At 38.9% G+C, this 27751-nt stretch overlaps 4 protein-coding genes across 13 annotated transcripts in view; 2 read left to right on the top strand and 2 right to left on the bottom strand.

Annotated features, from left to right (window-relative positions):
• Hnrnp-k (Heterogeneous nuclear ribonucleoprotein K) overlaps positions 1-15681 on the bottom strand; it is a 93000-nt gene extending 77319 nt beyond the window's left edge. For 2 of the 4 annotated variants that reach the window (XM_083042333.1, XM_083042339.1), the window contains exon 1: positions 15005-15121. The gene's annotated coding sequence lies outside the window, so the exon portion shown is untranslated. Of the gene's footprint in view, positions 1-15004; positions 15122-15478 lie in introns of those variants that run through there. The other 2 variants (XM_083042335.1, XM_083042338.1) reach the window with 2 other exon arrangements.
• A 190-nt stretch (positions 15682-15871) lies between these two features.
• Positions 15872-18789, top strand: LOC145938600 (uncharacterized). Its single transcript, XM_083042351.1, has 3 exons — positions 15872-16275; positions 16356-16780; positions 18649-18789. Exons 1-3 carry the CDS (start codon positions 16218-16220, stop codon positions 18709-18711), a joined length of 546 nt encoding a protein of 181 aa, XP_082898477.1. The 5' UTR covers positions 15872-16217; the 3' UTR covers positions 18712-18789.
• Positions 17006-20519, bottom strand: LOC145938598 (uncharacterized). 3 transcript variants are annotated; one of them, XM_083042348.1, is made up of 3 exons: positions 20360-20519; positions 17585-17791; positions 17006-17501 (listed from the first exon to the last, which is right to left on the bottom strand). In XM_083042348.1, exons 1-3 carry the CDS (start codon positions 20452-20454, stop codon positions 17237-17239), a joined length of 567 nt encoding a protein of 188 aa, XP_082898474.1. In that variant the 5' UTR covers positions 20455-20519; the 3' UTR covers positions 17006-17236. The 3 variants fall into 3 exon arrangements, with proteins under 3 accessions (XP_082898474.1, XP_082898476.1, XP_082898475.1); XM_083042350.1 differs by lacking the exon at positions 20360-20519 and adding an exon at positions 19601-19758; XM_083042349.1 differs by lacking the exon at positions 20360-20519 and adding an exon at positions 18765-18904.
• A 673-nt stretch (positions 20520-21192) lies between these two features.
• Positions 21193-27532, top strand: LOC145938596 (uncharacterized). Of its 5 annotated transcripts, XM_083042343.1 has the most exons (8): positions 21518-22077; positions 22501-22720; positions 23084-23197; positions 23683-25865; positions 26102-26387; positions 26628-26771; positions 26980-27228; positions 27332-27532. In XM_083042343.1, exons 4-8 carry the CDS (start codon positions 25827-25829, stop codon positions 27415-27417), a joined length of 804 nt encoding a protein of 267 aa, XP_082898469.1. In that variant the 5' UTR covers positions 21518-22077; positions 22501-22720; positions 23084-23197; positions 23683-25826; the 3' UTR covers positions 27418-27532. The 5 variants fall into 5 exon arrangements, with proteins under 5 accessions (XP_082898468.1, XP_082898466.1, XP_082898469.1 ...); XM_083042342.1 differs by lacking the exons at positions 21518-22077; positions 23084-23197 and adding an exon at positions 21193-21211; XM_083042340.1 differs by lacking the exon at positions 23084-23197 and having other exon boundaries at positions 21511-22077.
• Positions 27533-27751: the final 219 nt, after the last annotated feature.

The raw sequence follows: 27751 nt of genomic DNA, 5'->3' as shown, positions 1-27751 counted from the left end.
GCGCATTTCCGATCGGAAAGAAATTTCGTTGCTCCGAGCAGAACTTCTAATTACTAATCGCGAAATGATTCCGTCTTGCAAATGCGCCTCGCGTGGGCGACCGTATAATGTAATTAGCTGGACGCATCGGATGATCGCGTGGGAGGCAGAGGCGAGTTAGCGGGACGTTACGTGACGTGTTCGTTAGATCATAAATGAATTTGTTAAGCACGTTTTCAGTTCATCATAAAATTCATTGTTACCATTATTTATGCACACTGAAAAAAAAATTTGTTAACTTGATTAAATTGTTCAACTAAATATTATTTTGTTAATTGAACATATATAAAAATATTTAAATTAAATATAACATATTAAATCTAACAAAACGTGTATTTGACTTAAATACTAATATATGTTCAATTAACAAAATAGTAATTTAGTTGAGCAGTTTAATTAAGTTGACAATTTTTTTTCAGTGCACTTATGTGTTGCAGCCGAAAATTTTGAGATAAAAAAAAATATATAAATTATATATCAATTATATACATATATATGTATATATATATGTATATATACGTATATATTTATATATAATTAACATTATCGTACGTATCGTTGGCGCTTTCTTAGATAGATAGTGTTCAGCCATTTATGTATCCTATAGAAAAATTTAACGAGAACGTACGAGCATTATTATATCTCTGTTAATGAGCGTCGCAATTAGAGCCGATGTAAGTGGAGGATAATCTGAAACCATACGACTTATTCAACTGAAGTCGAGTGACGTATCCACATCCTTTTCTTATTTAAAATCGCTCCTATTCGTTTCGAAACGATTCGTGACAAACGTGCTCCAACACCATCCTATCAACGTAAAGCGAAAATGTGAGATGCCCGCGTTGATGTCACCCGAAAACGAAAATATTTCGTAAAACGAACGAAACGATATATTTTATGCATTAATTATTTAGTTTACTTATATATGTATTTTATCAATCATGCAAAGTTTTAAAGTAAAACAATTTTCAAAATTCTATTTTATTAAAATAAATACATATTTAATATTTTTTTAAGTAGATCAAGAGAAGAGAGATTAAAAGAAAGAGATGATTAGTCTCCAGATAAACTTGGAGAAATATGTTTTCTCTTTTCTTACGAAACGTTAATTTAAAAATGACCACGTGAATTTTAAATTTCGTTCGTTCGCCGCAACCGGTCGTTCGATTAACATTAAGTCGCATCGCGGATCTCCAATGCAGACGTCTCGGCGACACGACCGCGACGATGCTCCCCACGTTGCTGGCAGCGAGTCCTACACGCCATCCTCAATAATTCACGAACGGCTCTATCTTACGTCGCATACTATTCCCGTTTCGAGGCCCTCCGAGGAGATGCTCTTCAGGGACTCGTGAGGGTCTTGGAGAAGTACGCAATAAGGAGACGAAGCGAGCCCAATCGCGAGACGAGAGAACGCGCGTAAACCGCGCGTAGACCGCAATGCGGAACTGATGCGCGATTTAAACCCTTCGGACCTAACCCGTCGTGAATGTTCATTGCCGCGAGCATGTGTTTTATCCTGAATATATTATTTTTTTAAACCTAATTCTTATTGTTCAAATATAAAATGATTCATAGAACTGGTTCTCATCAACGATCGCGAATTAAAAAAAAAAAAAAAAAATACACAACGCGCGCAGGAATGCCGCACTAATTAATGAAACACTGAAAAGAAACACTAAGAAGAACGATTCCCAGTCGTATAAGCGGACGTACTGCAAAAAGTTAACAAAGTACGAGATTAAAATCCATGCACGAAGCACATTGCACCTTTCGGCATCTTTCTCTCGCGGCTCGCAGACGATCGATAACGCGAAAAGGTGAGAAAGAGAGGAAGAGAAGCGAAAGGAGAGATGAGAGATGAGAAAGGGTGGAGAATTATTGCAAAGTCAGGATACTTCTCGGATACTCTACCGGACCATTCAAGTGCGATCGACTCGCGAGAAAAGGGAGGAGAGAGAGGAATTTAACCCTTCGTCGAGCGGATCCATTTTCAACGAAGAATTCCACTCGATTCGTTTCTTCCGTAATTCGATTCGTTTTTAATTCGGGATTAATCGTTTTCTAGAGATGGAGAGAGGGGGAGTTTTAGACGATTTGATTTACGAGCGTCCGTAGATAAAGAGTTTTTCAAGGGAGAGAAGAGGGAGAGAGGGCATGCATTATCTCATTTTTTTTTCGCTTTTGTCCACTGATTTGCAAATCTCTCGAGTCTGGTATAACGAAATAACCCGATCGACCTAACTCTCGGCCTTTCTCTATCGGCAAGCGAATACAATGAATACGGCGCCGGCGAGATCATCCTTCGGTGAATTACACCACTCGTCTTTTGTTCTCACGAATCGGAGAGCGGTGCCCGCTCGCGTTCTTGAATTGTGTTATACGAGCGTATACATATACCGGCTGTATTAACGACGATCACAAAGTACGACGCATACATATAGAAGATAGGTCAAGACGCTATATTTGAAGACGCTCAAAATTGGCAAAAGGGCAAACAGGTACTAAAATAACTGAGAATACGAAGCCGTTCCATTTAGGGTGTGTGAAGTTGGCACCCCTATGTTATGCTATCATAGTTCTGTTAAGAGTTCTGAGTTATTTAGAACCATAGGAAGAGTTCTTGATAATTTTTAGAAATAGTTCCGGTCATTACGATAGCGAAAATCAGTTTCAAAAAATAGGTGTGCCAACTTCACATTTTTTTTACACATCGAGTTCCAATAGTTTTTTTAGCAGAATTTTAAAGTTCTTTTAAATAGTTATATAGTTCCTGATTATTTTTTCAGAGTTCTGCAATTTTTAGATAAAAAAACGTATCTTTGATATTGAAAGTATGTTTTTTTATCTCTATAAAAATTGCAAAACTCTTTCAAAAAATAATCAGGAACTATGTAACTATTAAACAATTTAAATTTACTCACCTCACGGTTGCTCCTTTGTTGCCCGATGCCTCCCCGAGCCTCCTTCTCGTAGAAGTTTCGAAACACTTGCATTCGCGTTATTTTTTTTCGTTCACGACACGCGGCGACGCCCGGGTTTTAGCTATCGCGATATTGGTACGTGCGACGCGATCGGATTTATACGATAATTAACCACCAAAGACGCTAATTAATACACTCGTCCTTTCGCGGACCGGCAAGAAGCGCGCGATCTTTTAACACGAACAATCGAAGAAGAGCACTGGAGGTGGAGCTAGACTGGCATTGCCAGGTTCGGAACGCGCAACGATACGTCGCGCCGAGTCGTAGTGGTGGGGCATTGTAGGGATCGCGACGTGGGAGCTCGGCGAATCACGTCGCGACTACATGCCTCCACCACTACGACCTGGTGCGGAGGCATGTAGTCGCGACGTGATTCGCTGAACCTCGCACGTACGTTGCGTTGCGATCCCTACAATGCCCCACCACTACGACTTGTCGCGACGTGTCGTTGGTCGCTGCGCGTTCCGAATCTGACAGTGCCAGTCTAGCTCCACCTCCAGTGTTCTTTTTCGATTGTTCGTGATCAACGGTTGCGCGCTTCTTGCCGGTCCGCAAAAGGACGAGTGTATTAATTAGCGTCTTTGGTGGTTAATTATCGTATAAATCCGATCGCGTCGCACGTATCAATATCGTGATCGCGATAGCTAAAATCCGGGCGTCGCCGCGCGTCGCGAACGAAAAAAAAATAACGCGAATGCAAGTGTTTCGAAACTTGTACGAGAAGGAGGCCCGGGGAGGCATCGGGCAACAAAGGAGCAACCGTGAGGTGAGTAAATTTAAATTGTTTAATAGTTACATAGTTCCTGATTATTTTTTGAAAGAGTTTTGCAATTTTTATAGAGATAAAAAAACATACTTTCAATATCGAAGATATTTTTAAAATATCAAGTTCTGGGGAAAGACGTTAGAGTTCTGAATCGTACGCGATAAGACAAGAAAAAACGTGAAAACCGCATGGCTCTATCTATTATAGTTTCGAAGAGATTGATTTTTTAAAATTAATACACTTTTACGAAACATTTAGAAAATCACTAACGTTTTTCACGAGAACTTGATATTTTAGAAATATCTTCGATATTAAAGGTACGTTTTTTTATCTAAAAATTGCAGAATTCTTTCAAAAAATAATCAGGAACTACATAACTATTTAAAAGAACCTTAAAACTCTGCTCAAAACTATTAGAACTCGATGTGTAAAAAACTGTGAAGTTGGCACCCCTATTTTTTGAAACTGATTTTCGTTATCGTAATGACCGGAATTTCTAAAAATTATCAAGAACTCTTCCTATGGTTCTAAATAACTCAGAACTCTTAACAGAACTGTGATAGCATAACATAGGGGTGCCAACTTCACACACCCTTCCATTTGCATGTGCGTTACAACCTCATTCCCATCCGATTAACTTTGACATTTCGATAGAGAAATTAGCATAATTATCGAGAATATAATCTACTGTATTACTGTGTAGTTTTACGTACGCAACAAGCGATGTAATTCTATATAACGAGATAGTCTAATTAAATGTAAATCATTAATGTTTCAAGTCTAAACTTTGTGAGAGTAAAGAAAATTCTAGAGCTAAAATTATGTATGATTTCTTGTATTCTATCTGTACTTTAACTTATTCTTTTCTATTTCTAAATTTCTTCGCGTCAACAATAGATGTACCTAATAATATATTATATTTCTAATATCTCAACTTTACTTTAACAATGAAAATGTTACAAAATATATATTTAAGGAAGCTCCAAGTTTTGCTCCATATAACTTTCTTATCTATGCGCCTGTCCCGCGCGGCGAGATAAAATAATTTACATCCGAGAGAGATAGCCTTTGAAATAAAGCAGGCGCTTAATGAACGTCGTTTAGGCGAAAAGTTTTTTTCGAGGGTATTACCACACCAGGCAATGCTACACTTCGCAGTGTCACTCCATTAATATTAGCGAGCCGACTTATCTCTAAAAATAAAGACAAATCCGGATCAGATACAGCTTTACAGGAGTTGACCATTTAATTACTCCTTCAAAGTAACTAAACACGCGATCACGCGAACACGCGTCAGGAGCAGCTGATTATCGACGAAACGAAACGGCTTAAATCGACTTTCGTGAAAAAGTTAAAAAAAAATAAAAAAAAAAAAAAAAAGAGACGCGTGAATTTACACGAAACTCTGCGGCGCGACAATGAAAATGCGGACAGTGGCATTCGAGCGTATAATGCGCTAGTAATTGCAAGAATTTCGACTAGTTTGAACATTCATTCTGCATCGCACGGTCGAGCGTGCCAAGATCGCGCGGAACAATGAGCGTCACGCTCTGAGAAATCCTCTGGCACCGCTTGTTGTCGCAGCTGTTCCAGTAATTTGTGAATTAAATACTGATGTCCATTGATATCAAGTCAGTAGTCAGCTATCGTGTCATACATACGCTTCGATATCTTGATATAAATAGAGATTACATAGAAATATATATATATAAATAGCGATTAAAAAGTAGAAAATCATTAATTTTCATCAAAAAGAGTATAAGTTACACACGCGCGTGAGTTTATTCCCGTGAAGAAACTCAGTCAGTCTCTCATTCATCGTGATCGATTTATCTGTGTCGAAAGATGTTGCGGCGGACCAGCAGCCGCCGCTCTCCTTTCGTTCGGCCTACATTGCGTACATTAAGGACACGTAAACGAGAATCCGATGCAAAGTGAAAGTAAAAGTTTTATGCTCTCGCAAAAGTGAGAGGATGCGCGGGATCGTCCAATGCCAAGTTCAAGGTCACTTGACATGTCAGGTTCCGCGCCGGACGCATTTGCATCGCGGTCCTATACAAGTTTGTGCACCTGCACAAGGCCCACGGACATTAACGCCCACGTGGCCCGCGTGGCCCACGCGAAATTCGAAGCCTCTTCTGATACTCGAGAGATTTTCGAAGATCTTAGGTATATCAGTATACACTGAGAGAATTTTCTCTTAAAATTTACCCTGAAAATCATGGTAATCGTGGGGCAATATGATATAGAAAGAATTTTATGAGAATTTCTCTGATTAATATTTACCACAATAAAAATAATAATATTTATCACAATAAAATATAAAACATGTGTGATTAATTTTACTATGCACTTTAGTAAAATTAATCAAATATGTTTTATATTTTATTGTGTGATAGATATTATTATTTTTATTGTGGTAAATATTAATCAGAGAAATTCTCATAAAATTATTTCCATATATCATATTGTCCCACGATTACCATGATTTTCAGGGTAAATTCTAAGAGAAAATTCTCTCTGTGTAGAGATTAATTCCGCTTGAAACAAATATAACCTTTTAAATATAATTATTTATTTATTTTATAATTTTATAATAATCGCAAATGATTCAATTGTTTTATAAAATTTTTATCGATGCTTTTTCTAATCATTAATTTTATCATTGGAAAATCGCTTGCACTGTCACGTGCATTAAATTGTCACAATTATCTCACAAGTCAAGCAACACATGGATTTAATCAATTGATATAGATACGTGAAAAAGCGGTTACATTATGCGATCGTAGAGCAGCTTGAATTATCCAAGGCCAAGTGTTTCCATTCATTAGAAGATAAACATGCTCAGACGGCTATTAATGTCGGAAGTCTTTAATTGGAGCATGTCGGCTAGCAGAAACGACAAATTCTCTCTCGACGAGAAGAACAAATGTGTTCCCGTAACCGATTCGTTTTACCGACAATTAATTTTCGATGATTAGTAGAAAAGTAAAAATTAAATTTAACTCTGTATAATTACTAACATTTTTTATGGGATATTTCCACAGTGCGTGAGATTTTTCAACTATAAAATTAGTGATTGCTAAAAATATCCATCAAAAATTAAAAAAACAATTGATCGAATGTAATTATTACAGAATGATAAAATTTTTATTAATTATATATATAATTAATAAATAAAAGATTATATAAAATTGTTATTGATTATATTATTTATAAAATTTTTATACAAAAATACGCTCCTGATGTGCGAATTAATCAACCGCGCACTTAATGCGGCAAATTGAACCATCAATTCGAATTAAGTCGAATTAAAAAGATATTCCCGTCTCGATTTTTTTATGATCGCACCTATTAACCGCGATTTACACGTGACTCGTCTGACAAGCAGTTCTCAGAAGATAGTTTGAGCAACAGCACCTGGCATGCAGGTGATCCGAGTTGTGAACTCGTTACGTAAACGACGACGACGTCAGTTGCGAAGCTCGACGTTCAGTTACGAGAGATATAGGGAATGAGCGTTTGGAGCGGTTGATGCTCGATCTTCCTCGATCCCCGGTTCTCGAGTTCTCTTACCCTATCTGAATGGTTAACTGGTTACGTAAACGGAGAACATTTATAAGATACATATCTTACACGCAGGTTTCTCTCAACGTGCTTTTCGTAGAGTCCGACATTACGCGCAAGTTTTTTTTACAAGAAGCAAAGAAACGATAAAAAAAGAAAAAAACAAGGATATTTATGCGATTGTATAATCGACAAATAACGTGATTGATAACGCGCGTGATTCTTCGCAACTAATATATACCCGAGAAAAATAGAGAAAAATATTATAGTTTTATTATACACGTGCAATAGTAAATCTCTTTTATCTGGCGGCAAGGCAACGATCAGATTTAATGGCGCGCTCTCATACGAGTGCATTTAATCCGACAGACACACACGTGCGCGATATCGCACTCGCCACCTTCAATCCTCTTAGCTAATCCCTACATGACGCCGCTTTTTGTTTCAAAGCAACACGGCACGCCATCAATATCATCCGCGCGCGCACTCGTTATACTGTATATATACATATACGCATGTAGAACAACATCTGCCAGCACATCAGACTAATCCTTTTCAAGTCACACTTGACTCATTATACTTATATACATGTCATGATTAATGAGATACGGAATTCGCAGCCTATTCAAGTACGCCATTGTCACAAATACTCCCGAGAGATGTATTTTAAAAGCTTTCGCATTAAAGAAATGTGCGCGCGAGGAAGGAGCGATCCGATATAAATAATTACGAGACTGAATGAATCGACATGGATCTCGAGGACAAAGAAGTCTACTGTGTGTTTACGCTATTAAAAACGTCGCGATGCAAAAGTGCGGCGCAATTAAAGGCGGCAATAAAATTCCATTCAACGAGAACAACACAGATACGCGGTTGCTCGCTTGCTCGCAGGAATTAACGGAACGAGTAATCTCGTAACCTCGCGAATGCCAAGACCGACGAGCCGACGAGCGCGAAAAAGAAAAAGGCAACGTAGAATTACGCATACACACGATGTTTTCATGCGCGCGCGCGAATGGGGAGGACCTAGATAGATCAGCAACACGCGGCGAACCCGCTGCATTCCAGCGTCGCGTAAAAGTGTTCGAGCCAAGGACTACGAGTCGGCGGGAGACGAGGACGGGGAAAAGGAGGAGGCGAAGTTCAAAAAGGGAAACTCTCCTCCGCGCGGCAGAGGGACACGCACGCGGGATAAAGAATGCCGCGATGTCGAATGTCGCAATCCTCTTGGGCAATCACCCTCATGTAACAGCCAACACGACATATATTTTGCCCATCGTCCGCGAGCTAATTACGAGCAACATCGCCGGGATTATTAATCCGAGATATGCGCGAATCTTTATTTATCGAAAGAATCCAGTGTTAATTATGTTACTGCGCGAGGCAACGATATTACGTGTGTTTTGGACGATTTTTTAACAATTTTTGAATAAATCGATGCAGGCTTTTTTTTATAAAATCGCGAAAAATCTAGCTTGTATATAAAGCAAGTATATCGAATTGTTGTACGTCGTTTTAAAAAATATTAGATATTTAAAAAAAATACAATGTATAATAGAAAGACTGTGATATATAATTATTCCTAACCAATCCGCATCATTATTATGTAAAGTACTTGAAACACTTTGGTTTTCAATGGTTCATATATGTGAATAACTAATAGTGGTAAAATAATACTGCATAGCGCAAATAGTGCGCAGCGAATAGATATGCAACTACGAGTTGCTTGCATGCAATTACGAATGAATTCGCATCTGTCATCATAATTAAACACACACACACTAAAGTTTAGTGTTCTTATAAATAGAATGGTATAAATAGAATACAACTTCGAACACATAAGGTATTGCTTTCAGATTTCTCGCGGATTTAAGATTTTGTCTAGTTACGAAACAGATACAGAACCAAGAGAAAAAGAAATCAAATAATTGAAAAAAAGAGAGACAAGCGATTAGAAGAAATACACACAGAATAGTGAAACGTATATATAGGTACATACATATAAAAAAAAAAAAAAAAAAAGATTTGAACAGCTGTCGCGGAAAACATCTTATCGGTTCGGTATAAGTCTATCTTATTTTAGATCCATATCATTTACACAAAACGATTTCACTTTACTTAGCCGCCCGTTCTTCTCGGACAGATGGCTAAGTAGAACGTGTGACGAAAGTGTATGCGAATCGATGACACGTATCGTTTTTACTTGCGATCCGTGAAAAGAGTTTGTATCCGCAAACTGTCACCGTAAAACGTGAGGATAAAAATTTAATTATATGTCAGAAATTTTTATAACTTGGACGGCAAACAAATAAAAAGAAAGGGAAATAGTTATTAATTTAACTTTACTATCGCATTACACTGTTTTCTCTTGTTTTACCAATACCTTGAAAATTATGACTATAAAAAAAACAATATAGGGAGATATTATTTTAAATACACACTTGCTCGGAAATAATAACAACTCTCTTTTATCTCGCGACTCATTGGAATTAAATCAATTAACGAGTAAATAATTTTTAAAAGAGAGGAAAATCGAACGTAATCAACTAGAGGAAAGTTGAGAATTACATAGTTAATTTATCGCTCAGCAAAACACAGTTCGCTAGTTACGGAAACAAAATATCTCGTTTCGTCCGCGAGACGTATCTACGTGGAAAGTTCTATTTTTCCGATATCTAATTAAGAGTTTCGTCATCCATCGCGCGCGAAATAGCGCGGAACTTGCCGCCGTTATTAAAGTCACGGAGTCTTCTGCAGCGAATAAAATAAACCATTAATTTCCGCCTTCCGCGCGGAGGAGCTAAAGTGCTCGAGAGACGTTTTTCTTTCGCTTCTTAATCTTCCGGAGGTCACGTACGTTATATACAAAGTTATATCTCCTAAATAAATAATCCCGACATATAATACATGTGTGTATATTTTCCATGCTCCGCTCTCTCTCTCTCTCTCTTTTTCATTCATTTTAATGTCCATAAAATTGTGTATCAATTGTATTATTTCGACAGTCCGCGAAATATCGTAGCGCCTAAGGGCGCCATTGCAAATTGCTATTATAAAATAATAAAATGTACATATATGTATGTATATCCTTTTACCGCCATCTCCCTCCCTTCCTGTCCCTTCGTCACCCAGTATCGATTACGTCGCTTGTGGGAAATAATCAACGCCGATTGCTAATGACGTCCTACGAGCCATTTAATATAAAAACACGTACCGCGGCTAAGCCAGATTGTAAAATTACACACAACTAGGTCAATCCATTGTCCACGTGTTATTACACGCGCGCATGGTGTCAGTGTTACGCGCTGCTACGCGCTGAAAGTGCCAGACCCGTTTCAAGTGATAAAAGTGTAATCAAGGTTGACCGGGGCGGTGGCGGTCGATCCCTTTGCATAAATCGTGAGACCAACTCGCGGAGACTGCGAAATAATCAAGGCTAACCCGCGCCGCGGTTATTTTCTCAACACCTAGAATCGACGAAGCTCTCTCGTAACTGAAGTAACAGCACTCCGGTCTAATCGCGGTTAAATTCGGCTTCTTTACGTTACAGATAGGACGATTGATTACATGTAATAAAATTAGATCCTGAAAATAATATCCTTATATGTTAAATGTTCGCGTTTTTTTATAGCACAATCCACAAGCGATAATTGTTAAATTATTCATCAATAATTATCACCACCAGCAGGTTTCTCTTTTAATTTTTTAACGCATATTATTTTGAAGTACACAGTTACTCGGAATAACAATTCTCTTTTCTCTCGTGACGCATTGGAATTAAATCGCAATTAACGAGTATATTATTAATTATAATTATTAAAAGAGAAGAAACTCGAAATCGTGTATGTACTCAACTAGGGGAAAGTTGAGAATTATATAGTTAATAACTATAATGAAATTTTTTAACGTAGATGCGAATTCTGTCACACACACGCGTTGAAAAGTTATAGAATAGATCTGCTGAAATTCTGGTTTACGTACGTCGCGAAAATTCTAACTCAAAATTCGATATACTACAGCAGACGTTAATTTTACTGACATACACCTGCTATCAAAAGGATGTGTGGTTAACTGAAAATAATATCCTTACGTTTATTTACATTCAAATGTTTCTAAAATTTCGATTGAAATGTTTGCGTTTTTCTAAATAGCGCATAATTTCGAAATAATTAAAAGTTAAATTATTCATCAATAAAATTATCATCACCAACAGGTCTCTTTTAATTTTTTAACGCATATTATTTTAAATACACAATTATTCGAAATGACAATTCTCTTTTGTCTCGCGATGTATTGGAATTAAATCAATTAGCGAGTAAATAAGAGAGACAAAAATCGAACGTAATCAATTAGAGGAAAGTTGAGAATTATATTGTATTATAATATATTATTAGAGGATAATATATTATTAGAGGATATTATATTATAATTGAATTATATATTAATTATATAATTAATAACTATAACGCAATTTTTAATATAGATGTAATGGGAATTCTGTAACGCACATGCGTTAGTAAGTCATAGAATAGATCTGCTAAAATTCTGGTCGCAAAAATTCAAACTTGAAATTCAATACTACAATACGGACGTTAACTTTTCCAGCATACATCTGCTATCAAAAGTGATACTTTTTCTCTCTCTCTCTTTCTCTCTCTCTCTCTTTTTCGACAAAGGGAAAATTCAACCTACAAAGAGATAATAAAAAGGAACCTTGACCATAACGATTCACAAAGAAGCATCTACATCGGCCACCATCTACCCCTCCCACAGTGTAGGCCGCCGACGCCGCCGTTGTTCTCCACCCGGCATTTAGTGGAAACAACAAAGTGCGTGTCCTAGGCACGCGCGGGCGCGCTTGCGTGCAAAACGGGCGTGTGAGAACGGCGGTGTCGTGCGTGTGAATCCGCACGGCAGCGCGCGTGTGCCGGCGCGGCGACGTTAATGTTTGCAATCACAAGTTGGAAAGTTTTGTGATGGCAACCGCTCCGTCGGCCAGTTACCCTGGTAACGCTTTGTTGTGCCATTGTGTCGAGCAGCGGCGAGGGAGGGAATCGCGAGAAATCCACCCCCCTTCGTCCGCTCTCCCTTCGCCGAGAAATTGGATGAAACCGTCGCGCTAACTCTCCTCTCCCCTCTGAACCCTTATCCCCTCGATTGCCATTCGGGGACGAATCAACTCGGCTTGACCTAGCCCAAACTATCTCCTTCTTCCCCCCCCCCCGCCCTTCCGTCCTGTCATACCCTACAATGACGAATAAAGGGCACACATTTCCTCTGGACCCGCTTCGTCGGAGAATCATTCCCGTAATCTTTCATTTACGCGAATCGTGCAATTGATAAATAAGGATCGAGAGCTGTGCGGAAAAAAAAAATCGGAAAATTGTTAAAGTCGATGCGATTCTTGAATATAAACAAATATTGAATATCTACGAATTAATTGAAAATTCTTCAATTTCGAGAAATTTGTGTCAAGACGAATAAAAAAACGACTTCCAACCTGAAGAAGCGAGAATCGATCGGTTAAAAGTTTACGTAATAGCTTGAATCCAAAATAAGGTCAAGCAAATTCCAGTTTGAATAAGTCTTATATATGCTCGGTTATTACCTTCACTTAAGTTAATATAATATAATTATCGCGGATATATATAGAGTTGATGGTAAAATATAAAGGAAGGATTATAGTATATCGTTATACATTTAACACATAAAATACGCATACGCATATCGAAGAAACATGTCGCTTCACATCAGCGATTGCTCGCGAAGTAAAAATGTTCCAGATCGAACTATTAATAGAATTGTTGCTCGGGGAATTCTCAGTCGTTCACGCGTATTCTAATATCAACCCCGACGTATGTATGCATATGTATGTATATATAAAGTAGAATAGTAGCACTAACAATAAGTGCTATTCGATATTCTGTAAAATTTTTAGATATATAAAGTGCCGCGATTCAATAGCCTCGCGATTTTCAATAGCTTATTGTTAGCTTGAAGAGTCATCGTGATAAAGACAGTTTTGAACAAAAAAAGAATCTATTTTCTTTAAAAAATTCAAGACATATTTATTCTAAAAATAGAAATCTCAAATCAAATTGCTCGATTGTTGATATATTACGTTCATAAAAATATATGTGCATTTTCAATATAGATGTATCATCCCACTTGAAAGTGTATCAGAAAAAGTTTTTATTTCTCTATTTATGAAATCTTTGAAAAAAAAAAAATAGAAGACGAGCATTGAATCACAATTCGGAACAATTCGTTCGCATCGATGGAACGTAAAATTATTAGCGATTTACAGAATGGAAAAATTAGCATTACGAAAAAATTTTCTTATTAATATTTTTATAAAAATAAAATATGTGTTAATCACTTCTATATTAATGAAACTGAATGATCAATTTATTTATATCAATTTGTAGATAGAAAACATATCGCGCACGCACACGAAAGAGAATTTGTTTCATCAATAAAAGATAAAAATATTTGTGACGAAAATAAAACATCTTTGGTAAACGCAATATCGTTGATATATTTTTGATAACTTATTACGCTATTGCTGTTTCGATTCGCAAAATAATCTGAAAGCTCCATTATTGGATTTATAATGAAAAGAATTTTAGAATTAAAACCGCGCAACACAAATCGTGAGAAAATATATATATTCCGAGTAACACGTCGTAATACATGCGCGTTGTAACACAACGCGTACGTCACACAAAGCCACTTATCGCGCGAGATAACGCTCGCTGTGCAGATATCGAACTCTCCTTCTCCTCGTCGCGGACAAACAATGTGTACCGTTAAAGTGCATACCACCATTAATTATTACAATAGGCGAAAGAAAAAAAATAACAAAGAGAGACAAGCTTTCTCCAAAGATAAATAAATTTCGATCGTCATAACATTCATAATAATATTAATTACACGGTCATTGTGAGACACACGTACAGAGGAGAGAGAGCCCATAGTATTTAATTTAATTTAATTCGACTGAATTCTCGAATATCGAAGCTCGGGGGGGGGGGGGGGGGGGGAGTAAATCGTCGGAACGAGACTCGTCATCGGTCTACGCTTCCTAGTATCGCTATTTCGACGAGCACCGGATGGTGCTCAACCTAGCCGAGGAACACCCGATGGCTCGATAACACGAAAACGTAAAAATCCGCGACGCGAAAGTATCGACTCCGGCCATCATCGTCCGCGACGCGCGTTTCTGGAGCGGCGCGTTGTCGCGCGTATAACCTCCAAAAGCGCGACGCGATCGTAAACGTCGCGTGCGTCGCGTTCGGCGTGGGAAAAAAAAGGAGTCTCGCGGAGAGATGGAGAAAGATTCGTTCCTCGAAGGATCGCGATCGAAGGAGCGAGCGAGCGTGCGAGCGTGCGTGCGTTTATGAGCGCGCGGGGAAGGAGAGGACACGACGTGTCTCTCGACGGTCGACTCGAAATTAACCCTCCCCGAGAGGGAGAAAAGAAAAGGAACGAAGCGAGTGTCCCGCTCTCCGGAGAGACGGCGACGAAGACGCGCCTTTGACGCGTGACATTTCGGCTAGGTGACTGACTACGCGCGCGGATTTCGCTCGCCGGTCGTCGTCGTTCGAGTCTCATGTTCGATGGTGACAGGAGGCGATTTTCAACTTACTTGGTACTTGCGTAGGCCGCCGCAGAAAAATCCGACGCACCGGGAGGACCGAATTCTGTCACGCACAAACACGAAACTTGGGTAGGCAATCACGTCGCAATGGCGAGGCGCCGCGAGTGCGTTGTGATCGAACGCGCTGTCGCCATCTCGCGGACGTCGAGTCACCTATCGGCGGAGGGGAGGTGCTTTTCGCGGGAAACTGCTCTCGAGGCGCCGCGACCGACGCCATTTGCTTCACTTATTTTGAATCGCGGCGGTTGGCGCCCGATCATCGGCTAGATGCTAATTAGGTCTATTCATTAGACGCGCATGTCGTATCTCGCGTGAAATGAGCGTAGATTTCGAAATTTGGAGAGTAGGGGCGCGAGAAACAGGGCGATAAAGAAATATGCACACATTGAAACTGACTGAAATACTCGCAATTACTGGGAAAGGAATAATTGATACGATAAAACGATATAAATACATGCATACCTGACGAGAAACCGGATTTCTCGCACCTTCCTCGCACTTTGAGAGAGAATAACGTTGATTGAACGTAGGATGGAGACGATTTCGCTAGCCGGGCCCCCAACGGTCGCCGGTGGATCGTCGATGTGGAAATAACTATGTCACAACGCGAATTTTACGAAACGAACACTCGACACTTGACGAGACACGCCCGATTACCTTTCCCGCACGAAATTCACCCTCGGATGGCAACGATTACAAGAAATTTGGAGCGATACGACAGCCCGAACCCGCGATCCGTATCGCCACGGTACTCCATTACTACTGACTGCCTGAGTTCGAGAATCGCAATCTTCAAGTCGATTCGATATCGATAGTATCGATACGATCGAAAGCGATCGAGGCGGCGAATTAAAAAGAACAAACCTAATGGTGGTAAACAAACATAGAAATGCAACTCAAAGTATATTATCTAAATAAATATTAGAATCAATCGAAATATATACATATATATGATAAATTATTAAATTAAATTATTTAATATAATAATTTAATTTTCTCAAAAATAAAATATTGATACTCGCGCTTTTTCACATAACTAATTCTTTCATTATTTCATATTTGCTTTTTACTTACTTACTACTTTTCACTCGAGTCGCAATATTTACTGGGAGGTTATTATTACTGTCTTTAATAAAATTTACGTAAATAGTTGGTATATTGTTGGACAACTTTGAATTTCTTGAAGCGTAATATAATCGAGATGGATAATAATAAATCCAACGAAAATTTCGAAGAGATTATCAATCGATATATGGCAGGTAATTCTTATTCTATCTTGTTTTTCATATCAGGCCTTTGTTGAAAAAATAAATCGAGTATAGACAAATGAATTACATAGCGTCTAGCACAGATAGCGAGATGGATATCGACAATATGGATTATAATAACAAAATTCATCAGATGGAAAGGAAGATTGATTATTACAAGTCGAAATTACGCAATTGCCGCGACAAGTACGAAAGTATGGAGACACAAATTTGCAACGCGAGACGATTACAAAGCAAATCATTATTCGTGTTAGAAAATATACAACCGATGGAAGAGGATCTTCGCGAACAATTCAAAACTATCCATATAAATTACGAGGCGTGTGCGGAAAAACCAGGCTATTACAAAGATCTAGATGAAACACTTAGCACAAAAATAAACGAGTTGACGATACAGAGAAATACACTGATGGAAGAGCTAGTGCAATTAAGAAAAAATGCCGACGATAACAATAAAAAGCTTGCTCGCGTAAAGACTATGATTATGGAACAAGAAGTAAGTGATTTTAACGACTTATAATTATTATTGCAAAGCTTATTTAAACGACCTATATGTATAATTATTATTGCAAAGTTTACTTTTAAATTTTTACAAAAAATCTCTTATTCAGGAAAAGAACGCAATAATGTTTCAAAGTTTAAAGGAAAAATCTGAAAACATATTCATTTCACCGGACGTAAGAAAACGGATAAATACTGTTTTAGGAAATACATCAGAAAATAAATTAAAGCGACGTATTATTGATACAACAAAAAAATAAAATTTCTAAATTTCTAAAATTATATAATCTATATATATATTATATAAAATTAAAAAAAAAATTTTAATGTTTATAAATTTTTGTGAATTCTCATAATAAATAGATATAAATCTATTACTTTCAATATAAAATGTACATTATAATATAGATAAATATACACTTACATATTTCTAAACTTTATTTTTAAAATATTAATCTTCGATCATTTTGTGACAAGTCACTAACTCTTCATACATTTCCTCTAATTCTTGCAATATGACTGGCGTGTGATTCATAACTCTCATTATGCTGTCATTTGTGGCACGTATTCTCGATCTGTTTTCTGCAATTCTCTTCATTAGAATTTCGTTCTCCCTCTCTACTTCGTTTACTTGCTTCTCCAATTCCTCAGTTGCTTCCTTGATCTTATATGCATCTAGCGATATCAAGTGTGCAATTACATTTCCCGGTGGACGCCTGCAATTATATATAAATGACTTAAATTACAAATCGTATTGAGCAATTACAAAAATATTTTTTAACGAATTTCTATTACTGACCATGCATCTTCGTTAACAGACATCGTACTTTCCTCTGATAGTTTAGCTATTTCGCTCAAGACATCCTGCAAACTGCCTTCCTTCAATATAGCCTCCAAATCATTGTTCATACTGTTATACAGTTCCTTTATCATGGCTTTGTGTAACTTTTGAGCAGTGCTGGGTTTCGATTTGAGAATCGTGAGTATCTCGGCAAATTCATTCTCGCTAGAAGGAAAATAAATCGGTTAATTTATATGTGCGAAATAAATTAATGCAATGCAATTATTGTCAAATTATAAAACGCGTATAATTATCGTAGTTCGAAAACTCGATGTCTCTATTTATTATAAGATTAATGTAATGCACATTCGGAAATATCGTACAAGCTGTTGCTGCATGGTGCACGATTTGAATTATTCGCTTTATCTCGCAAAGGCATTTTATCGACTTAAACGATATATGTATATACGCGAGAAAGATGTACGCGCCCTTTTTACTCCGCCGGCTCCAACATATGACCGGATGCGCATTCTCCGGGTATGACGTATAGTTAGTACGTGACGAGTATCACCGGCGAAGATCGGGAATTTTTCTTTGTCTCGATACGCCAGACAAAGAGCAGCGGCACCTTTCGATCACAAGGGACGGGAGACGCGAGATTCTAATCGACTTTTTGCCGTGCGTCTTATAATAGCATACAATAGTAAGATCCAATCTCCTCTTCGCTCAATTTCCGACGTTTTAAAAAATGGGATACATTACGTTTAATTTTTTTCTACCTATGCTGCACTATCAAACTTGCCTAAGATTTTCGTACCTGTTTTAAATTTGTACTGTCAACGAGAATTGCAGAGCGTTGTTTCTTGCATACTTAATCAGGCCGGGACTGGTGCAATTTGAAATCAATGCTACATATTTGCATTAGTCCAGACCTAACTAAGCACGCTTCCGATTGTCCACAAGAAACTTGCTAATATAATTCGCCAAAATCTATACGATACATTCGCATACATTTTTCTATATCGCGCGCACAGAAATTAATGACACATAAAATCGAAACAATTTTTTTGATTATTTTTTAGGACATTGAAAAATATTCAATCCGCACGAAACAATCATCGGAGAGACGAACTGCGTATAATTAAATTTATTTGCCGCATTCAAGGCACCGAAAAAGAATCGTGCAGAACGTATGCACCTACGCACGATGTCTGCGATACGAATGGCCATCGTTCCCGCGCGGGAGGCCTTTGTTGGCCTTTGTTTCCCCGAACGCTTCGTGGAATTCCTCGAAGGTCAACCGGGTGGGCCCGCGTGAAGATCTTCCTGGAAGTCCGGACGTGAAAGGGACAGATATTTTAGTTAGGATCGGAAGAGCCCTGGACGAGATGACGCGCGTGTGTACACGTGAGCGACATGGAGCCAGGAATTAACATGCGAACCGCAGAGGCCAATGACATCGAGTAACACCGAGCCGTGCGTTTGGGTCATCGACGATGTCGATCCCTCCCCCACCGTTTCCCGTTTCGACCCGCGGCTACCTCATCCCAGCATCAATAAACTATGAAACTCGATTTCTCGCGAAGAGGATGGATCGGTGGACTATTATTCTCGTCTAAAATGATATATAAAACACATTCTCATATTTATTCTCATTTATACAAAAAAAGCGAAACTATTTTATATTACTGACAGATAATAGATATAAAAATATGATTTTTTCATACCGCTCGCGTATCTTCATTTATAGAATGTTGCGTGAAGAATTATATACAATGGTGTTTTTTATATTCCTGATATCATTTTGTCTTAGGATTATTATTGCATTATTTGTAATACTATTAAATTTTTTATCCCTCTTCCATTGTTTCATCTCATCATCAATAAATTATGAAATTCGGTTTCTCGTGAAGAAAATTGATGGTCCATCGTTTCGTGTAAATATAAAACGTTCTCACATTCATTCTCATTTATACAAAAAATTCGAAACTCGTATATTATTGACAGATATAAAAATATATGAATTTTTCATACCATTCGTGTCTCTCCATTTATAGATTGTGCGATAGATTGTTGTGTCAAGAGTCGTATATAATATTTTTTTTTTATATTCTTGATATATATATATATATATATATATATATATATATATAATTTCGTCTTAGGTTTATCATTGTATTTTATCTGTAACATAAAATTTTTCAAAATATTTAACAAGTTCTTGATTAAAGCATGCTATAATGTCAAAATTTATTGAAAAAAGGAAGACATATCTAAGACAATCCTGAAGAGCGTAAAAAACGAAAGATTCTGCTCGATCCAAGAGATATTCTCGACCGCATGATGTACTTGACACACTTCTGATAACAGTACTGTTATTGCGCGAGCATCTTTGGGCATAACAATTTAAACAGGAAAGATCAGAGACACTGAAACTGAAACAGCACGAAGACGAAATATTTAAATAATCTTAATTAGGAATTTAAGAAAAATAAAGATAAAAATCTAAAAAACAAAGAAGTAAAACAACCTATTATTGTTATTGACGCAACAATCTAAATTCGCAGTAGAGAGACACGCGTGGGAAGATACAACACTTTTCTAGCCTTCAGCTCGAGGAGTTATCTCGCACACACTTACACCTGGAGCACCTAAGACCACCCTGGAGCGTTTTTTCCGTCCTCCTTTATGTCACACGAGAAAGGAGAGAGGTTATAGCAAAGAATGCGCGCGGGAAATCGAAAGGAGACGCACGCGCACGTTTTTCGACGACACAACACATGTTCACCTCACCTCACGGACTCGCTTATGTTCCTGAGACTGTTGGAGACCGCGATCTGGAACAGCCGCGCGTTGTTCGGCAAGTCTGCCTCCTCGTCCTCCGCCATTTCCCGGGTGCCGACAAAGAACGCGAGTCACGAGGCGTCAACAACAGACGCCTCATAATAACGGTTTTCGACCGGCTTCTCTTTACCGACGAGGTTTCAATACCTTCAGAGCACTCGGCGTGCGAGTTCCAAATGTCACGCGCAGATGACGCTTGAGACGCGTCAGTGCTGTCACCTGCAGACGTTTGAATTTTGACAGGTCGTATCGCGTGATGTATAGAGTATTTACTTTACAATTAAATATTTATTGGACTCGGCATGTACAGATATTCCGATATTTTTTGCAAAAATTGATTCAATATGAATCAAAGCATTGAATCGGAATTGTTTAACTTAATTTCCAGCAACAGTAAAGAAGCGATGACGCACTGAATATAATTAGGTTAGTTCAGGGATAATAAAATATATTGTCATCTCCTCTTGTCTATTATTATGTTTCTATTTAGTATTGATTTTTCAGATCGATCAGAAACCGGTTTACGATCAATAAATAAAGTCTTCTTCGAACCATTTGCTAATGATTATGGCGAAAGTTATACATTGACGGGGGATATCTGCGGCACGAATAGTTAATTAGTCGTCGCTGCGATTACAGCATCGCGCGCACGTCAATATAATATAATTACTCTGTGTGGCTTAAAGCGTGATTAATCGACTGTTCCTTTCTATGGCACTATGTCTCTGGAGAGAATTTGAAGCTGCGCCGTACGTGCATCGCGTACTTAAAAAGCAATTGTCAATTGTCGGCGCTCGCCTTGTAAGTAACATCTTCGACTTTGCCGTTATTTTCATCGGAAATATTCCGCAATTGTGCTAATTGCTCGACTAACGGATACAAGGTTGCTCTGTGTGTATATATGGTGCGAATATAATAGGTTCGTTCCGGCAAATAAAATGGATCATTATCTAGATTTATTATCGACGTTCCGGCAAATAAAATGGATCATTATCTAGATTTATTATCGACAGAATTCCGGCAGAATAAGAGAAAGAGAGAGAGAAAAAATCCTTCAATCAAGAATCATTTATTATAATATATGCAGATTACGTCATTCAAACGAAGACGCAGTAATAAAGTACTCTTCGTCCAAACTGTTACGATTTCTTCGCTCTTCGAGAAATCGCCGTAGGCGTCTAAGCACCGTCCGAAAGTTGTCGGCGAAAGGATTCACCCCTCTGCGAGAGAGTTCAGCGGCGATCAGCGATCTATCTTCCCTGGATCCCCGGGCGATCGTTGAGCCACTTGCTCCTATATTCGCGCGATGCTCAAGGCAAACCTGGGTGTCGAATCCTTGATGCGAAATTGGATCGCGTTCGTCAACAATAATCGTCATTATCGGGTTTCTCGAGCCTGCATTCGCATCATATAGGACCCGGTACTGCGACAGCTGCACCCCGTCGAGTGCATTTACATGCGCTTCCCAAAGGTCAACGATGACGACGAGGAGGAGCTGCATATAGTGTCTCATGTAGCGATTCGAGAGCGACGCGCCTTAGTTATATTATGCAACTAGGCTTTACCAGGTGATCTGAACTATATTTTCTTCTGCTGGGCTCATCTTGACTACCGAAGCACCCATTCACTTGGCTCGCCAACGAGAGGCTCATCGTTGCAACCGAAAGGTTCGCTTTCTCTCTCTCTCTCTCTCTCTTTCTCGATCGATGGACGACATAACGATCTCGAGATCGCCGATCGAAATTCCGCGCGACATATTTTTTTTAAATTCCGATGAGGCGAACGACACGAACGATTACGTCAGTCGCGTTGCAGAAGCAAATGCAATTTTTTTTGCACGTTGGAACGCGTTTGTTAATAATGCATTCAGGTGTTCCGCGTAAGCGCATCTCGCGTGAATAGTCGCAGATAATAGGAAGAGATACGGTCGAGGAATCTTGAGATGAAAATAATATCTGAATAGATCTGAAATATATCGATCTTCACCGCAAAAAGCATCCATCATGTATTGTAGAAAGTATATATCGAGAGATGAGATGATCGTGGGAAGATACTAGCCGGCAATAAAATAATGCCATTCTATTTTATAGTGATCTCAAGCAAGAAGATATGAAAATGAAGTAACAGATGCAGAGGCAGTTATCCGTAAACGGAATGCAGTTGTAAAGTTAAAGGGAGATTAACGAGGCATCCCAATTATGCGTATCTCGCGAAAAACGTCGAGGCGTTGAATTGAGCGAGATATGACGTAATGCTATCTTATGTGCTTTCCTTTCATTCCCAACACGATCGAAGCTATAGCATAGATTGGTACGTAATTAAGTTTAGCAAACATGTGTCTAAGAAATCGATTCTCACACGTCGGCTTTTATCTAAACAATCATTCATATTCATTCTAAATTTATTAGCGAACATCGATTTTCGCGATGACGTTAGAAACGTCAATTAATAAGACCTGCAACTTCTCTCTTTAAAATAATCATATTATGCATATGAATATTTATTTCCTATATATTGATGTAGCAAAAATTAATATAAAAATCAAGAGAGAATCTATAATGATAAAGCCGACAATAAAATAATGTATTAATATAAAATATAATTATTAAATAATATAATAATATATATAACATTATATAATATAATATAATATTTAGTAATATAATATTTTAGTATTTAAGAAGATAGAATCTTTTCAACTTTAATAATCGAAATGGATGAACTTCAACGCGCCACCTCTTGCATTTCTGACATCAGATCGATCTCCGGAACGAAAAGCAATAAAACGTAAACGATCGCACTTGCTTCTCGTCACCCTGCCTACAAGACGCATTAGAAATCTCCGCGATCACTGCTCTTCTTCCTTTTTTCGCTCCGTCACGAAGTTGCGTCAAAACCGCTACACGTAAGAGAACCCGTCGAGGAAAGACCGCAGCTTTTTTTTCTTTCCATCGACCTCCGACGCAGACACCCATTCTTTCGAAATGGTGCGCGAGGTCGTCGTAAGAAGGAGAGCGGTGGAGGAGAGCACGCGTGCGCTCCCGGTTTTGCACAATCTCTTTATTACATGTCGCTCATCAATAACGAATTTCGCGATATATCACTTCCGCGATATGTTGTCGAAACCTGGCCGAGTTCGACGCGCCGTCTAATATATATAATTATAGCAAAGACATAACTAGACGAATCGGTTATTGAGTCTGTACTTTTAGATAACAAAAATGTTAGATAATTTAAAAAATGAATATCCTTTAATAATTTTTCTTTTTCAGATTACCTGCATTTAAGAAGGCATCGCTGATCGGGGATCTTGTGCAGCATTGATGGATGACCGAGGAATCACTTCCTTCCAATTATTTTTCGACGCCGATGGATTTGAACAAATATAACAAATAGAAGAGCTCAATGAGACACTTGGAGATTCACATCGGATTTATTCTGAGAGTTCTCGCGCCGATGGACCTCACCTCTGGCATAACACGAGCAGCAAGATGGATAGCGGATGTTAAAAGGGTCGAGTCTCTTCTCAAAGAATATCGGCGACTTCGATGCCTCGCGGAGTAGAACGCGATGTCCCGGACACGTCGCCGTATCCTATTATCGAACTCACGATTGCTCATGATTTTTTTTATCTCGACCGCATTCCCGCATCCGACCTGCAAAACACGTTTATTTAACCTCGGGAATTGTGGCGCTATATACAGAAGAGGGTGCTTCGCGAATATCGTCTCATGCCTTTCCTCCGTCTATTCCTCCCGTTCCTTATTTGTACATCGAATTCGTTCGAGATGTGTAATGTCAAAACAACATTATCGGCTACGATTTCTAAATATGGATCCAAGTTCGGCCAAGTTCTATCTCAAATCGAGACGCGCGTCTTTCTCTCCGTTGTATGGTGAACGCGATATCTATCGGGACGCGATCATCGCTTCATTTACGGCTAAACGTGAGTACGATGACCGTAAGTTGGATCGTTAATCGACGAGTTATGTGTCAATCGGCATCCGATGAGCGCATTCGCTATGGCTTACGTATTTGCGTGCAATGTATTTTTTTTTTTTTTATAACCACATTTACGGTATTGAAGCTGCAACTATTATGAACGCGTAACATTTGATCGATCGCGGATGTAAATCTTCGAATCCGTGGGCGATTTCGCGGATTAGCCTTTTGTAACTCGTCTTATGTAATCGTCAAATCTTCGGGTAATCGGATCTGAACTCTTCGCCACGATCGTTCAATTAGCCGAATATTCAGATGATCCAAGTATAATAAAAAACGCGCGCGCAAAACTCTTGACAAGATAATAGGTCCATCAATAACCCTGTCGTTGAAAGGAGCAAAAATAATAAATTTTACGTCATATATACCAGCCGCGATAGATCAGCCCGGGTTACCCAGCCATACGCAGAGTTCCCGACCTAACGTATACGCATCGGACCGGCCTGTCCGGAGATGCTCAACGCACAACGATTGCGCAACGAGCTCAATTGCGCGGAATCTGCGTTCTAAGTTGCTCTCCATAGAGACACGCTCTATCACTCGACGACGGCGATGACGATCCCGCGGCATTCGGGTATAATTCTCGCGTCGAAAGAGCCGATATAATTACAAGGGAAAATGCCGGCTGCGTCATCGGCTTGGCTCGTTTTTCTGCGCTTTCCCATCGTTTCGCAAATGGACCCGATAAATTCGCACCATTCGGAGAAAGACATAAGGATCTCGATATACATATACATATATAATATATTATTATAATTAGACCATAGGTTTTATCATGAAAAAGCTGTTAGATAATTATTTTCATAATAACGTATACTTAATAATTTCTTCTTGTAAAATGAGAGAGTGAGAAATCTCATGAGCATCTTGAGTGACCGATATCGTTTCACTTTTACACGTTATTATCTGAATCCTATCGCTTCACTTTCATGTCTCGACTGTAGTGTCGACCTTCAGGTCCGTTCCGAGATGTTTGCCGATCTGTATCACTTGACATTGCGCAACCACCCCTCATCACTTGACAGGTTCATCTTGCGACGGAGGCCTCCTTCGCGCTCCTTTCTCGCCCCTCGATGGTCCCCTCACCGTGCGCTTCTCTCTTTATCCGGATATTCCGGGATCTATTTTTCTCTCTTCTTCTTCTGCCCGGCGGCATCTTCGCGAGGCGAGGATCACAAGTGAATCTTCGAGGAACACATCATCGGGTGATCTCTAGCCATCCGTGCCATCCGCGCACTCGGTTTCTCATCAACTGGTGGGAGGAAGACGATCCTCGCGCGGGATCAGTATATAAGCATGTTGGATCCGACCTGGTTCCCTGCAGATCAATTATCATCGTCGGTTTGACGATACTTGCACAGTTTTGGGTGTCGCTGCAGTGTATAACATAGCTGGAATTCGGTCGACGAGCAAGATGAGATCGGTACGAGGGGTGCAGATCTTCCAATATTTTGTATGGATCCCGGATCTCTTATTTCGCGGTGGTTGAATAGAAAACGAAGCGATTTATCGTACTCAAATATCTCGTCTTCAGGCCGCGTGATTTCCGCTTCGCGTGTGGAATTTAGTGTATTTAACAAAAATGAAACTTTTTTTATATTGTTCTTTTCTCTTCCTTAATCTATATACTTACTTTTTCATGTCAAACAATTGTTTTCCCAGGATTTAATGTGACTGGAATTGTTTTAGCAAGTCGCCATCGCGCTGTTAATCATCGTCGGTATATGCCACGCCGCACGGTTGGATAATATTTATCTCCCGCCCGGTAGCGCCGGAAGTGCGGGTGGACCAGGATTGATTCATCCACCAGGACCTGGTGGAGGCGGTCCCATTAAACATAGTGGCCCGGTTGGTGGTTCAGGTGATTTACGTGGTCCAGGTAGTCATGGCGGACCAGGTAGTCATGGTGGTCTAGGTAGTCATGGTGGACCAAGTGGATTCGGTCCCGGAGGTGATAGCGGCGTTTATCAAAGTGGTAAGTCTGAGGAAAAATAAAGAAAAAATGTAATTATATCTTATCTTTTAAACATAATTTTCTGTCTCTTTGAAGCTGTGATTATTACGTGATTAAAATTCAAATTAATTAAATCTTTTTTTATGAATATTTCATCGCATCGTTTTTTTCAAGGAGGACAAGATAGCGAATCTATAATAGTATTTTTGATAAGAATGATTTATGTTTATTTCACTCTTAACTATTAATTTTGTATTTCAGGTGGTAGATTGGCTGATGGTGGACCTGGTGGTCAAGAGATACCCATTCTTTCGTACAGTAACGAGAACGCCGGCGATGGAAATTATGAGTTCAGTTATGAAACCGGAAATGGTATCACCGTGCAAGAAACAGGTCATCAACAAGGTAAAACATTTTTATTCCTCGATTAAATTACTAAAGTACTAATCACTTTACCACCAAATGAACGCGATCTCGAATTGTATCCTGATAAATTTATTTAAATTTTATTTTTGTCAAACAACTATCACCCCACTGGAAAGCTCGTGAAGGTATCGCGACGATATCGAGAAATCATTGCGTCCAAGCTGAGTGCGTGTCATTGATGTTGCAGGAGAATCCGAATCAGTTAGCGGATCCTTTTCTTATACCGGACCCGATGGTGTCCAATACTCCATCACGTACACAGCAGACGAAAATGGCTTCCATCCTCAAGGTGCCCATTTGCCGACACCGCCTCCAATTCCGCCGGAAATTCAACGAGGCGTTGAACTGGCGCTTGCCGCCGAAGCCAGAGGAGAGAATCAGGACGGTGGCGGTGGAGAATATTCGCAGGGAGGAGAGGGCGGATATCCTAGCGGAGGTGAGTTATAATCAGATTTAAATAATCGTTTATAATTGCACGATTTGTACATATTAATGTTTCATTATGATCTACTATTTAAAAATTTATTACCATGTCGTAGGAGGCAATCATGGTGGCCACGGAAGTGACGCGTATCAGGGATTGAACTCGTATCAGACAAGTTCAGGCGGTGGATACCAATATTAGACAGCGAATCATCGACGTATATACCATACAGCAGACACAAATTTCATATTATTCCGTTTTGGACTTATGTACATAACAATATATCATATACAGATCTTTTTATTTATATAAAGTACGTGTGTGTTTTATTCATGAAAAGCCCGCCCTTTAATTTGTTTTTTTTTTTAAATTGCTTTTATATATCAAGTGCAATCATATTCACACAACTTCTTTTATAGATATTATGTTGATTTTAAGATATATGTATATATATAAATCCATCAAGTGTACATGTATTTAATGTGATTGTGTAATTCACAACTTAGCAACTGCGATATGTATCGCACATTATTCT

This window comes from Prenolepis imparis, unplaced genomic scaffold (genome assembly GCF_030444845.1).
Source record: "Prenolepis imparis isolate NDT839.2.m4 unplaced genomic scaffold, iyPreImpa1.0 SCAF_7, whole genome shotgun sequence".
NCBI lineage: Eukaryota > Metazoa > Arthropoda > Insecta > Hymenoptera > Formicidae > Prenolepis > Prenolepis imparis.
The sequence above is the reverse complement of the archived record's forward strand: the minus strand, read 5'-3'. Positions and strand labels throughout refer to the sequence as shown.

Excerpts from the sequence above, each read along its gene's own strand:
- LOC145938600 (XM_083042351.1), top strand. The coding sequence starts at position 16,218 with ATGGATAATAATAAATCCAACGAAAATTTCGAAGAGATTATCAATCGA. Across the intron at positions 16,276-16,355 it reads TATCAATCGATATATGGCAG|CGTCTAGCACAGATAGCGAG; the intron begins GTAATTCTTATT and ends TGAATTACATAG. Across the intron at positions 16,781-18,648 it reads CTATGATTATGGAACAAGAA|GACATTGAAAAATATTCAAT; the intron begins GTAAGTGATTTT and ends ATTATTTTTTAG.
- LOC145938598 (XM_083042348.1), bottom strand. The coding sequence starts at position 20,454 with ATGGCGGAGGACGAGGAGGCAGACTTGCCGAACAACGCGCGGCTGTTC. Across the intron at positions 17,792-20,359 it reads AACATAAGCGAGTCCGTGAG|CGAGAATGAATTTGCCGAGA; the intron begins GTGAGGTGAACA and ends TTTTCCTTCTAG. Across the intron at positions 17,502-17,584 it reads TCTGTTAACGAAGATGCATG|GCGTCCACCGGGAAATGTAA; the intron begins GTCAGTAATAGA and ends ATATAATTGCAG.
- LOC145938596 (XM_083042342.1), top strand. The coding sequence starts at position 25,827 with ATGAGATCGGTACGAGGGGTGCAGATCTTCCAATATTTT. Across the intron at positions 26,388-26,627 it reads TAGCGGCGTTTATCAAAGTG|GTGGTAGATTGGCTGATGGT; the intron begins GTAAGTCTGAGG and ends TTTGTATTTCAG. Across the intron at positions 26,772-26,979 it reads AGAAACAGGTCATCAACAAG|GAGAATCCGAATCAGTTAGC; the intron begins GTAAAACATTTT and ends TTGATGTTGCAG.